Genomic DNA, 14,998 nt, shown 5'->3' with positions numbered 1-14,998 from the left:
ATATCGGCTCCGTCTTCACATAATATTTATTCCGATAGACGTGTTGGGAACAGCCAAATTCAATCCAGTTGTTTCTACTAAAACGAAGTAACAAAAGCAAGTAAAATGCTAGCCTAGTCTGCCGCCATCATATGTTAGCAGAGAGGGATAGAAAATTAAAAAAAGAAATTCAGCATTCTTCTTCAAGTCTCCAATCATAAAGAAAAAAAAAACATGATTCTGGTCAGGTAGTCACTAAAGTCCTTAGAATATAAAATATATTAAAATAGTCAATATACCATGCGGGGAAGCAAGGGCTTTGTATGATAGCTTATCTCAAAAGAGGAAAACTCACACTACGATAAAAGGAAGATAAACTCTTATCACTTAGGAGATGATAAAAAGGGGGATTGTAATGAGAGTCGTGCATTCTAAGATAACGTATTGATAACCACTGATAAACAGGAACATTAGATCATTGTAACGGGGTCATGGGTCCTTTGAATTGAACGAGATGGATGAGACTAGTGTGAGTTCGTTTAAGTAGAAACGACTTCGGTTACAATCTCTCGTTTTTCAAATCTCTAAATGTCGAATCGTCTTTGCGACATACATTGAGAAGCTGCGTGACAAATTCAGAAAAGTTAAATCCATGCGAATATTAGACAAATGTTTGAACAGTTCTTAGGAAAGCCTAGAATGTATTAAACGAAGTCTTCTTCTAGTTATTGAAATTCATAATATTTGGCAAGAATCGTTCCAGTGTTTCTTCCATTAACAGAAACCCAGCGCTGTGGTTAGTTTTCAAAAAAGATTAATTTTTATTTTGACACGGACTTATATAATTTCAATTGTAACAACAAATTAGGACAAGTAGAGGAGGAAATATATAAGAATTATAAGATTCAAAAGGGGCGGGTAGTCAATGATATGGTGAGGTAAACTCTCCTAAGAAATGGAGCGACGTACCAAGTCTTCAGGTAAATAACGACAAATTAGAAAGCTTAGGGACATTCTAGAACCGTTAGTGTATTCTCTTTTACCACATAGACTGACTAGTCAGGTCTCAAACCATACATGGTTGTCATCTTATTAGGCAATTAATCTAATATAGCACTGGGCGTGCCTGTATATATATATATATATATATATATATATATATATATATATATATATATATATATATATATATATTTTTTTTTTTTTTTTTTTTTTTTTTTTTTTTTTTTAAGATGTGCATCCCAAATAGGAAATTAGATTATAAGGCCATACTTTTTTATTCGTTGGGTTACGGGCCCACCGACAGTGGAAAACCCGAAATCATAATATAATAACAACCGGCGAAATTCCTCTTTTTCATTCCCGCCGGTCTGCCGATTAGCGTTGGTATAACGATTAAAGAAAGAAAAAAAAACTGTTTGTACAAAACATACAAAATCTTGGTACATAGAGTAGCTTGTGTACTCATCAGCCTGGCCAGTGAGAAGGTATCAATGAAACAGTACTGATTTTTTTTTTTTCTCTGACCTGACAACATGGCCTGTGTTTGGGGCCTTTTTTCGCCCTCCAACATAAGGGGAAGGATCAATGGTGCCCGTAACCCAATGAATTTAGAAAGTCTGGCCTAAACTAACAATTTCGAAAAAACATTGTCATTAATCCATTTCATTATAATTTAAAAGCAAAATATATGTCGTTATTGTTATCGATATCTTTGACCTTATCGTTATCAGTCCCTGTGCCTTTATCGTTACATTATCGTGGAGGTAAAGTATGTGTCCAGGGGCCTGCAGCCTGACCATGGACCTCCTACTCGGTGAAATTGAGTTGTTGATGTCACTGGCAAACAAGTGATTTGGTCCAGCAATCGTTGCTTTCCAAGTGATGTTCTGTGCATCTATTACAATTATTCTATCATTTTTCTTCCTATTAAGGTTAGACTCATAGACGTCTAGTTTCTAACTTCTGCTTTTTGGCCTCTCTGCATACAGATATATAATTTACTAAATCTCTCTCTCTCTCTCTCTCTCTCTCTCTCTCTCTCTCTCTCTCTCTCTCTCTCTCTCTCTCTCTCTCTCTCTCTCTCTCTCTCTCTCTCTCTCTCTCTCTCTCTCTCTCTCTCTCTCTCTCTCTCTCTCTCTCTCTCTCTCTCTCTCTCTCTCTCTCTCTCTCTCTCTCTCTCTCTCTCTCTCTCTCACTCTGGGATCGGCCATTTCTGACTGTGAATATAATCACACCCGCAATTGGCCCCCTACTATTTCGAAGAAATTATAGAAGATCCAGCGAGCTACTATCTTCCAGCCTTAGCTGAGCACAATAAGCACCAGGCATCAGTTTTGTGGTTTAAGTAGTTTTTAGGGATAAAGGACTTAGTCAATATTTGCCATAAGAAAATTGGCCAAAACCCTTCTGTCCAGTGCTCCGCCCGCGTGCGCCTGCGCAATTCGAGGGGTACGATGTGTCTTAACGTCATACCCATGTCACTGCAGCCCCACTAGCACCAATTCCCTACATTCTTACAAATTGCTGAGGCAATATGGCTTATTCTGGACCAGCCATCCTCACCGATATTGATGCCGATTTCGCTCTCAGCAAAGACGAGGACATCACTGAGCAACAATGGCCTTCATTGCCAATCCACGCGCAACATGTTGGTACCGCACCATGACAGCCGCTGCTCCCTGCTACCCAGCCTACCACCGCCACCACCACTGCCACCACTGCCACCACTGCCACTGTAGCCTCCACCGCAGCCACCTCCACCGCCGCCACCCCTACCCCCACCCACACCGCCACCAAACGATCTACGGACCAGACTTCAAACACGAGCAAATCCTATTATCCAGCTTTTAAGTCGTTCAAGCACAACTCATGGCTTCCGATAACTCTCCCCTCTCGCTCTCACCCTCACCCTCTCCCACACAGTTCAACTCCATTAATTGCCAATACTTCGCCTGCTTTCGCCCCCAAGAACTGCTTATGTTAAACTTACCTTCCGTGAGAACTTGACCGTGGATACGAAACTTTGCCGGCTTGCTTAAATTACCAAGTCATTCAGGCTCGATCCGGAGTTAGCTGAGGTGTAAATGTCTGCTGTCACCTCTCGGTATGTGTATATTCCACATAGACGACCCGAGATTATTGAGGGTGCCACGAAGGGTAATTTCTTATCCTCGAAGCTCGATGTTTAGGATTCAATCGATAGACCACGTAAATTTCCCAGGTATCTCGTCACGCGCTACTCTGTCGGCGTTGACCCGTCCCAAACAAACAAAAAATCCGGGTGTATACAGCGTGCGCCGCTTCTACCAACACAGGACACCCATCAACCGCCTTGTTACTGTCTGGAGCCAGCCCCAACCACTGCCTACAGAACATCACTTCAGCTTCTTTCCTTGCCTACCACCGTGCGAGTTTCGAAGGCTGAAGGATGAACGGCCTTGATGCTTCAAATGCTGGGGTGTCGGGCATACATCTCGGTATTGTACTGCTTCCATTGACAAGTGTGGCTGGTGTGCAGGTACTCACTCCTACCGCACTTATCCACATCGCACCCCCTCTCACCCCACCAACACTAATGAAGCTTTTACAACCGACCAGCTTCCCACTCCCAGTTCATCCATGTGGAAATGTCCCCGCTGTCACGAACCCGGAGTGAATGTATGGCACGGATGTACAAAGCGCGCTCAGGCGGCCACCGCCCAGACTGCATATGCGCCAACACCACCCAATAGGTCAGATCCAAGAGTCGTCCCACCGCTGAAACCCTCAAACCTGCCTGACTCGCCGCAAGTAATTGCCCTCCGCGATGCCGTTGCCAACTTAACGGCACATGGCACAGTAATTACAACGCACTTTGACGCAATTAAAAATCACATCGATAGCCTCGCCGTACAACAAGCCTCCACTGAGCACACCCTAGCCACGCTTGTCGAATCCCATCAAGTTGTCATCATGACTGTCACCACCTTCTCCGAGAAACTGGAAACCCTCACCAGCTGGTTCGAAAAATTCAGTAACCTCCAGCACCCTGCCCTAGGAGATGTCTCCCCCTCCCCGAACCGCAGTTGGCTACCTCTCCTCGGGTACATCCGCCGCCACCACCTCACTCATTTACCCACTGGGGGTGCCACACACTCCAGAGGGGGCACGCTCGACCACATCATCATATCTGGTCTAGCAGCAACACACGTTCAGTGATTTCCCATACAGACTCTCTTCTCTGACCACATCACACTTGGACCCTTGTACTCCCTACCAAGTGGGCCTTCTCCTCTTCACACCCGCCTCCGCATTTCCATTCCTCCGAAGTACTGCCCCAACTACGTCTTTTACATCTCCACTCTTCTATCAACATTTGATCTCCAGTCACCTGAGAACCTCGTTACTTCAACACATGATTTTACACCCGCTATGTCATAAGTCTACGCATCAAAATATGCCGCGAACTCCACGACTGGACGCTGGACCGATGCATCCTACAGGCGCAAAAGAAGGCTGAGAGAGATGGTCTCGTCTTTCAAAGGCAGCCAACACCTGCTAATCTCCTCCAATACCAGATATCTAGAGATGAGCTTTTGCCCTACAGCAGTGTACCCATACCGAGTCGTGGCGGAAACATATCGATAGCATTAACCACCAGACCAGCGTTGGCTCCATATGGCACCTGATAAAGACATCAAGAAGAAACCATCGAGTGCTCTCCACCACAGCCCAGCCAAGACTTGCTAAGTACTTGGTCTGAACAAATACAGGCAAACAATCTCCCCGCCCCCATTCAAGAGACACTTTCCACCCACAAGAATATCCGCACCCTGCGTCTAATGGCTGCATTATTACGGACGGATGAAGATGACGACGTGCCCATCACTGAGGACGAACTTCGTCGTGCTCTTGTCACAAGCAAAACAACAGCTCCCGGGGATGATGGCACCACCTATCAAGTTTTCCGCCTGCTCCTTAAACTCCCTGCCAATCCCTTGCTGCAACTCTACAACCTCTGCTTTAGCAAGGGACATGTAACACGTGCCTGGACATCTAGTACTATTTTGCCTACCCCCAAGCCTGCCACAGACAACCTCAGACCTATTTCACTCATCTTCTGTTTCTGTAAAGTCCTCGAACGTATATTTCTCACTCGACTTATGTTTTGCTTACAGGATAAGCTATCACCGCAACTGTATGGTTTCTTACCACAGATGAACATACACCACTGCCTGAAGGACCTACTGCCTGATGGACCCACCGGCTGATGGACCTACTACCTGATGAACCTACTGCCTGATGGACCTACATGCCCGTTTCTCCCTTACCAGTGTGGTAACGTTTCTTGATCTTAAGAGTGCTTTCGACGTAGCCAACAGGGAGATTATTCTCGACCAGCTCGTAGAATTTGGCGTCCAAGGCAACCTGCTGAGGTGGATCCGTGGCTATATCTGAAAAAGGACTTCACGTGTATTATTACATGGAACGTGCAGTACCTTCAGGGAATTCGAACCTGATACTCCACAGGGTGGGGTTTTAAGTCTCTTCCTCTTTAGCGTCCTGATGCACCACCTGCTATCCCTTCTCCTCAACATTCCCGGCATAGCTGTCACCTGCTGCGCTGACGATATCTGTGTGTACTCCACCTCTGCTGCCGACCTACAGCGCCTCCTTCACTCCTTCTACGAGTCGACATCCGCCTATGGCCCCTTCCTTTCCCAGAAAAGAGTCGAGTATTCTCTCCTAGGGTCCCCGGAACAATGCCAGTGTTCACTGCAGGACACAGTGTCATCCCGCCTTGCACACAGTACCTGTAGCTGGGAGCGCTAGTACCCATCACTCCAGCCATACCTGCTCGGCAGCGCATCCATCCCATCATCCAAGATCTCTTCCACCAATTAGAACAGCGCTTTACTCCCTTTAAATTGCTCACCAACAATGCCGCTGGACTATCCATATACTTGACAAAAACTCATCTATGTTGTCTTCATTCGGTCAATCATAGACTATCTCTCCCAACTCTCCAAGACCTCCTTGGTGCATTTAGAAATATTCCAGAACAGAGTTATACGATACATTTTTGGATGCCACACCTCCACCAGAGTAGTAAACATGTAGACCGAACTTAGTCCTCCTTCAGTTATTGAAAGAATACACGCTAACATCTCCTCCTTCAGCGTCAAATGCCTCCACTCACCACACCTGGCCCCGCACTATTCCCATATCTCAAGAGCTTCACTTGACCCCGCCACACCCAGCCCTCCGCTGCGTCCCGGTGTCCGCACCCTCGTTAATACAGAGTGCTCCACCCTGCAGCGCCTACATATCGAAGTCCCTATAGCCAAAGTTGATCACGGACCGCCTCCATGGAGGATTCCACAGCCTCATGTCACCTTTACACCCACTTAAAGAATAGACCCACCGTTCCTCCAGAAACAATTAGCCCTGGAACACATCACCGCAGTGTCCTCCTCCGTCCCTGTCACGCACCATCTCTCCGTAGACGGGTCCTTACAGCCAGACGGTAGCGTGGGCTGCGCCATCTACTCACCGGATGTGGAGCCACGTGAGGGAGGCTGGGTTGGTCGCAGGTTACTCAACTCGTCCAGTTCTACGTACTGCGAACTACAGGCCCTCCTACTGGCTGTTAACCAACTGTGTCAGCGGCGACTGAATGGCGTGGTAATGTATGACTTCCAGTCCACCCTACTGGCCATCTCGTTTTTACAACCCATGCACCGCCCCATCATCCATCACATTTTACAACAGCTAGTCACAACTCAAGAACACTCTCTCACCATAAGCTTTCTGTGGATTCCCTCTCATGTTGGAATCGCTGCCAATGAAAAAGCAGCTCTCCTCGCCAAAAATGCCTGTGAACTGCCACTACCCGACAATTCCACACCCTCCTCCCTCTGCTACAAGAAGATCATACACTCTGCCGCTCTTCTAACCACTCTCCTCCGCATGAATGCAGAACGCGCACAAAGCGTATCAATGCAACACTACGACCACTTTCGTTTCTCCCTCCCGAGGTATTGTAAGCACGAGCTCCTTGTTTGCAGACACAATATCGTGACTAAACGGCTTCGCCTGGGTTATAGGCTGCTATGGCAAGTTTCTGAGGCGGGGGACGTACCACATTACTCCACTTGCAAGCTATGCGACAGTCCCAACGCCAACAGTCTCCAACACTACTGCTTCGAATGTCCCTCGGTAAGAGACCTATTGCCCCAAAGCCAAGACTTAACATGTGTGTCACTTTCTCTTAACTGACAATAATCTAGACACTGTCCTAATTCGATACCCATACTTTGGTGGATGCTAAAGCTTACCTCACCTTGATTGCCAATATATTTTCTCTTACAGAATGTAATGGAACTGCCTAGTGTGGGCCTTGTGGTCTCTTGCAGTCTCCTTCTTTCTTATGTTCTTATGTTCTTATTATTGCCGTACAGCTTCACTGTACGTAGTAACGTGACCTGCGCGTCACGCATACTATGTATAAATAGAAATTACCTACTGTACTAGGTTTGTTGCTCTATGAGCGTAATAAATTTATGTAAAATCTCTCTCTCTCTCTCTCTCTCTCTCTCTCTCTCTCTCTCTCTCTCTCTCTCTCTCTCTCTCTCTCTCTCTCTCTCTCTCTCTCTCTCTCTCCTCCTTTTCTAAACATCATCCAATGCTTTCTTTGATATTATAATCATGAAATACCATATTATAAAAATATAAAAATGAATATCGCCTCATCCTATCACATGCCTCACATTAGGCTTTATTTTGAGGTGATTTGTTTGTAAATGCTGAATCAAAATAATGGTTTATAAGATCACACAATTTGATCGCTTGCTGATAACAGCCAGTCAAATAATTTTTTACCTCTTATGTAAATATAGATTACTTTAGAATTTTCTTTAGATTTATCGGTGTTTTCAATTTCAAATTATCCTTTAATCTTGTGATAGTTTTTCTTCACACACACACACACACACACGCACGCACACACGCACACACGCACACACGCACACACACACACACACACACACACACACACACACACATACACACAATGCACATAATACATACTTTTACGGACATTTAAATAAAACACAGGAAGTACTTTAAGTTACAAAAAACTTTATTACAACTCACCGAATAAAAAAAAAATCTATCTTACCACTTACACTTGTACAAAAAAAAATGAGAACACAGTTCTACAGCATCACTGAGTATGAATACAATTTGTGAAATTCTATTCTACAGACCAAAGCCCCTTCCACTGAAATGACGCATTTTGATGGTTCCATTCTGTGTGTCGCCAGATGATTTTATTCACCACAGGATGGTCGGGATTCCATCGATGAACATAAGGATAGGGTGGGAGAGACTACAAGAGACCCTAAGGTCTACACTAAGGAGTTCCATAATTTACCAACTGTCATCCCCCTTTATAAAGTTATCTTTTCTTAAAACAACCAGTCGTTTCAGCGCACACTACATGATTACAAGGTATATTCCATTCGTTAACCACTCTATTGGTAAACCAATTCTTGCCTATTTCCTTCTTAAATCTAAAATTGTCCAACTCAAATCCATTACTACGTGTCCTGCCCCTGCTGTCTTAATGTGATAAAGCTTCAGTGACGTCATCAATGACGTCATCAGTGATGTCAGAATTTGTTCTGTTAAGCGTCAGGCAATTTAATTAACCTTACTATAGGAAAGGGGCTGGCTGCTACCAAAGCCTTCGCCTTTGCCCTGTGCACTCGGATTTCAAGGGCAAATGTCAGTCACCTGGAGCTGTTGGGAATCGAACACGAACGATGAAATCCAGCAATTTACTCTTAGCTACTTTTCTCCAACCTCCAATTAATCAGCGGTACTCCAATTTTTTTTTCACCGTGAAATTACAAAAACAAACCAGATGCTATGGTAGTACACTTAAGAGTCTAGGGATGGAACAATAGCAAAATATCTAACGATTCCAATACGAGTCCTGATTCTCCTCTAAACTTCCGATTTTGATACGAGATTCCGATACGCTCTCAACTTCCGATTCCAATACCTGTAATGCTCATAATTCCTGGTTATTTTCAGGTCCTGCAGTTGGTTTGGGAAACAGATACATTATGAACAAAGTAATTTATCAATAATTTGTCGGGAACGAAGTTTTTAAAGCAGTATCGAGACTCACACCGTAATCGTTAAAAATTTTGGTATCGTCTTATTACTGCTGAAGGGCCACAGTCAAACGATTTGCCAAACTCGATTCGTTAACCCCGGTTTATCAAACAACTGTTTGAAGTGACGTTTGACCCTGTGAATAGGATATTTGGTTGTCAAACACATTTGACAATCGTGTTTGACAACCAAATACCCTATTCACACGCTCAAACATCACTTCAAACTCTTGTTTGAAAAACCGGGTTTGACAAACCGTTTGACCGTATGAATGACCCTTGACGCGCATCTCGTATTTATCCAACACGCTCTAACACGTGGTCTAACATCTCAGACTAGAACAAGGGACCCTGAACTCATCAAGCTTTTATCATCGTCCCATGCAGGTTCATCGGTCTCTCCATTGGTAGACGATACAGACTTTGTACCTCATCTCGATGTATGGGTGAATATATATAAGAATCGTCTTTTCCAATGTAGAAAACAAATGCGAAATTATTATTGGGACAAGAATTAGAGCTTCATAGCTCATTTCAGTAATATAACTTATATAAATAATGCTACACTAATTGGATGAAAAAATAAAAAAATGGAGTATCCGAACACATTGAGTTAAATATTTAAGATAAAAAGAGTTTAATGAATCCAGGTTTAACACTCCTCACAGTTCCGGCCCATATTCAAGAACCCTATGGATCACCCAATACCATCGTGCAGACGATGATCTCAGTAAACACCCATCCTTCATTACAACAGCAGCGCTGTGATCGACCTGATGTAATGTTTCTGAATACGAAACGAGGAACGAATATCTTCAGGCTTTATTACACTGAGCCCACCTTCAGAGTTTTTTCCGCATTAAAATCACTGTGGCAAACTAATTTGTTTTCTCAACAAAAATATATAGAATGTCATTTGATATGCTGGAGGAACATTATTTCCCTCCATCATATAAGATTCCTTCCCGAAAGCTGTGAGCTACAAATCTGCTCCAAATGTCGGAGGGAAAATAGTCCTATGTGATCACGTTTTATTCACATTGGAAATCTTCATTACACGGTCCGGCATGCCATGGCACACCCTAGAGTGCCATAGACCGTGCCACGAGGTAATCTTGAATTTTGTCTAGGTTAGACCGTCTTATTCAATGTACATTTATAAAATAACGCTCGCGAATTCTATGACTGATTATATCATTATGGGAGAGTGTTTGATCTAATTATTCTTCGTCAGCGGTTTGTGTGCGGGAGGGTGAAGAAGTATATTTGATTTTCTCATCCCACGCCATAAAAAAAAAAAAAAAAGTGAAAATGGGGTGGGCTGGGGTGTATAGAAAAGGTGACACAAGTCTAGGGTGCCATAAATAATAATAATAATGATAAATACAATAAAACGTTATCATACATCATCGTCTGGACTATGGCGTCGTGCATCCCATGGGTACATACTGTAAATGCGGGCTGGACAACATAACACAGTTGACGTACAGCAAAGAAGAAAAAATCACAATGTTCACCAAGTTGATAAAGAAAGAACCCTGTTACATAATTTACCACAGACTAACACTGGTCCATGGGATAAGAATAAATAAATAAACAAATAAATAGATAGATACACAAATAAAAGCCTGGCTACAACCAGAAAAAGGAATCCGATTGAGCGTTATTGACTCAAGAAATAAGTACACTGAGTCCAGCGTTCCAAAGGAACGTTTTTCTTCTGATGGTGTTGATCGTTTCACAAGGAACACTGCGGTTCGGTGTCTTCCTGCATTTATTTATTTTTTTTTTTTCCGTAGGCAATCGATAACCCTCACTGACGTCAGGGTCAAAGCCAAGATTCACAAAACTTTTTACGATCGTAAAGGTTTACGATGGTAATGATTAGTTGATGGTTCGGTGTAAAGTCACGAACTCCCCTCTATCAGGGGGTTAGGACGGTGCCCCTTACAGAAGACTTTGTAGCCTGGAATTTAATGAGCCATGCCCTTGATCCAACTCGCTGGCGGCGGATTTCGAACTGCTGTCACATTTACCTTTGCCGCAATTGGATTTTTTTTTCAATCGTAAATACATTAGCCATAACAAAGTTCGTTATATCTCAAATTTCTTGAAGAAATGGAAATTGAATATAAAGCTATTTATGTAGAAAAATAGAATGTGATCCAAATTTTTAAAAAAAATTCTAAATCCCTACAAATGTAGTCTTGTTAAGATTCTTGCCTGTTTTACATCTAGTAGTTATCTATCTAGTAGGTGTTGTACTTCCAGGACTTCTAGGAGAAAAGGGAGTTACTAGGAAACTATGCATACCAGTACCAATGGCTTCATCCCCCTTGGGGGTAGCCAAGTAAAGGCACGTACTCACTCCGACCTATTCTACTCCTATCCATAACCCTTGTGTCCCTCTCATTTTAGTTCATCATGGATGAAGGGTCATCTCTGTCTCCTGCCCAGTGTTGGGAAACTCGCTATGGCTAATGTACTAACGAAATCTAAGAGACCAGTTTCCTACAATCTAATATATAATTTAAGATCATAAAAGCTTTGTGAATGTGAACTTTTCTGACCAATCGATCAATAAGGTTATCCTATGTTCATTTTCCTTTTTTTTCATAGCAGGGACCCCACAAATCATAATGCAGTAATGGAGAATCATTTGGGTTGAATAGGGTAGAGAGGAATAAGGAAGGAGGAGGGGGAGGGGAGAGGTGGATGAAATAAAGAAAGTAGAGGAAAAGGGAAGATACAGGGGAATGAAAAAGGAGAAGAAGAAAGGGAAATAGAAGGGAAGAAGAGGATGCAGAAGGAGGAGAAGGGAAAGAGGAAAGGATAGCGGAAGGAAAAGGGGATGGGGAAGGAAAAGGGAAAGGGGAAGGGGAAGGGGAAGGGAAAGGGAAAGGGGAAGGGGAAGGGGAAGAGGAAGGGGAAGGGGAAGGGGAAGGGGAAGGGGAAGGGGAAGGGGAAGGGGGAGGGGAAGGGGAAGGGAAAAGGAAAGGGGAAGGAGTCGTGGAAGGAAAGGGGGAAGAGAAAAGGAAGAGTACGGTGAAAAGAGAAATGGAGAGGGGTAAAGAGATGAGGTATGTGTAAACACACAATGTAAGCACACATCCTGTCCACATAGCCAACTACGGCAGAACCCGCCAGAAAAAATCATCCTACGTTCAGTTTCCTTTGTGTTCCTCAGATGTTTAAAAAAAAAAAAAAAAAAGACTCATAGGGAAGGGAAGCAAAAAGAACAAACACTGTCATGGTTATTTGCGAAATTTCACCAAATTTCAGTCCTCCGTGGACAGTGTGGACAGGGGGCTTCAAAATACATCACTACAGACATGAGTTTGACTATATAGTACAAAAGGTACAGTCATTTGAAAAATAAACAACATGGCAACACACATGGTGCTTTCATGTCAATGGATAATGAAAGGCAAGAACAACATCTAATAATGAACAAATGCATGCTTCACTCGCACTGACCAACTTTACCGAAACAATTCTAAATATAGTGTATAAATATATCTATGAAATACCTTTGTAAGGGCACTTCTTAGGAGCACTGTACTCTTAGCAAAATCTAAACAAACTAGAGAAGAGCTGACCATCTTTGACTCAGGCTATTCTCTAGGTAATATACCAGGCCTAGCAAACCCTTAATATAGATCACATGAATTATCGTATTTTTTGGGGGGTAATGCCATCTGAAAGAAATACACGTGATGATTTCTGCAAGGATCTCAAGAATTGCGAAGGGCATTTTTTTCATGAGGTCTTCATTGAGCCCTGCCACACTCAAAAATATGAGAGAGGGCAAGTTTTCTAAAACTACACTTTATTACATCCTAAAATGGCAGCCAAAGCCTTCTTACATTTGTAAAGAGTTCACCAATAGCTTCTTCATTGTGATTTATTTGTCACCAAATCACATGCTAATTTGCTAGAGGTAAACGAGGCTACAATAGAAATCTTTAGTTTAGTATATCACAGACAGTAGAGGAGGAAGATAGGACTTAAGCTAAAACGAAAATCTGATGTAGGATCTAGACGCCTTAGAGTCACTTAGGTTAACATTAGACTTGAAATATTACATTCTAAAACAACTATTTCTACACGATCAAACAGAATGTATTTAATCATTAGATGATCATCATACCAACATATCTCTATAAGAGATAAAATCTTGATACCCTAAGGGTTTCACCTGAGGTGAAGACTTCTTTGGATAGGTCTGTCTATATGGCCTCTGGGTATATGGGTTATATGGTGGACGAACAGTAACTGAACGCTTCGTCTCTTTCTTCAATACAGAGTCTTCTAAGTATCACAACATTTGACAGGCTCGGCGGACTTCGACATGACCCTTCAAGGTCACGTGTCTGGCACTTGAGTTTCTGGGAATTTCTGATAGTTCTGGAAAATTTTGGGAGCTTCTGGAAGCCTTTAGGAGCTTCTGCGAGCCAGCCGAATTGAAAATGACGGAAGAGAACAGGAACATTCTGAATATTCTGTATTACTTCACACCACAACCTTTCTGGAAATGAAATTTGTATTTATAAGAAGATAGCTCTGCGGTATTTTTTTCTTTAGATGATTAGCTATTTGATTCAATCAGGCTAATATGAAAGTTGCAGTTTTAGAAATTATGTTCTATGTTGATACTCTGCAAACTAGCATCATGATATAATATGTAATTGGAATTTGTCCGAAATATAAAGATTTTTTTTTTTCCAAATAAAACGTATGAATAAAGTAAACCTCAGCACATGATATAGGCCATTTATATATGAATATAAGAAAAGGAAATGGAACAAAAACAGATCCCCGAGTTGCTCCACTCCTAACATCTAACTGGTCCCGCCCGTAATCCAAAATCTGATTTGATCAATTTCCTCACACACTTTTCCCCTTCACTATCTGCTTCTATAGGTTTGAACAGTTTCTTCTCAATTATGAGGTTCTGTTCCCTTAACTCATTACTCCAACTTACTTATAAGCCATATTTTTTATCGTCTTGGCTTGCACCCTCCAAAGTCATAAAGCCGTTTCCCACCAATCCCTTCTGGTTCAGCCTACTTATCTCTAATCAGGCTTATCTTGCCTTGCCAGAGTCTGTTTACGAAGTTGGAGTTTCTCAACCGACCCATATAATCCATCCCAGCAGACTTTAGTCACACTGTCTTAGAACCTGCTTATGGCACTCTATCACCTTGCATCTAATCTATAGCATTTTTCAACAGATTGTCAGAGAGAAGAAATCATATTATTTGGTGGAGTAAAGATTTTGGCAAATGCGCACATGATCACAAAAAAAAATAATAATCAAAGAAAAGTTGGAATTTGAAAAATAAATCTTAAAGCAACCAATAGTTTCAGCGCTCACTTCATGGCCACTAAGTCGATTACATTCGTTAACTACTCAATTGTGGGAGGGAGTGACAAAGTGTGCAAAGATGGTGTGTGGAGCAAGGAGGATGGGAAGGAATGGAAGAAAGGGTAATGAATGGTGGGAAGATGAAGTGAAGAAGATAGTAGAAGAGAAGAAGAAAGTATTCAGGGACTGGTTCCAAAGTAGAACGAGAGAAACATATGAGAGGTACAAAGAAAAAAGAAGGGAAACAAAATAAGAAATAAAGGAGGCAAAAACTGGAGCAGATGTGAAATGGGGGAAGAGTATAACGGAACATTTTTGAAATAATAAAAATATGTTCTAGAAGGAAGATATGAGAGGTAGGGGAGGTGGGTCAGGTAGAGAAGAAAAAGTAAAAGGCGCAGATGGACAGATAATAACAGAAGAGAAGGTGGTAGGGGAAAGATGAGTAAAGTATTTTAAATGACGGTGATGGGAAATGAAAATAAAA

General features: G+C 42.5%; 2 protein-coding genes across 2 annotated transcripts in view; one reads left to right on the top strand and one right to left on the bottom strand.

The window, feature by feature from the left end:
- The first annotated feature begins 4,802 nt into the window (after positions 1-4,802).
- Positions 4,803-5,231, top strand: LOC143025719 (uncharacterized). Its single transcript, XM_076185723.1, has one exon. It carries the CDS (start codon positions 4,803-4,805, stop codon positions 5,229-5,231), a length of 429 nt encoding a protein of 142 aa, XP_076041838.1.
- Positions 5,232-10,916: 5,685 nt separating this feature from the next.
- LOC143025444 (uncharacterized) overlaps positions 10,917-14,998 on the bottom strand; it is a gene marked incomplete in the record, with an annotated part of 110,280 nt that continues 106,198 nt past the window's right edge. The window contains 1 exon segment of the mRNA XM_076185115.1: positions 10,917-13,671. Within this exon segment, the coding sequence (XP_076041230.1) occupies positions 13,651-13,671 (21 nt within the window).

Source organism: Oratosquilla oratoria, chromosome 5, assembly GCF_046742065.1.
Source record: "Oratosquilla oratoria isolate Oo_2021 chromosome 5, ASM4674206v1, whole genome shotgun sequence".
NCBI classification, from domain to species: Eukaryota; Metazoa; Arthropoda; class Malacostraca; order Stomatopoda; family Squillidae; genus Oratosquilla; species Oratosquilla oratoria.
This window is presented reverse-complemented; position numbering and strand designations above follow the sequence as displayed.

What these genes read in the sequence shown, in the direction of transcription:
- LOC143025719 (XM_076185723.1), top strand. Translation starts at nt 4,803, where the DNA reads ATGGCTGCATTATTACGGACGGATGAAGATGACGACGTGCCCATCACT.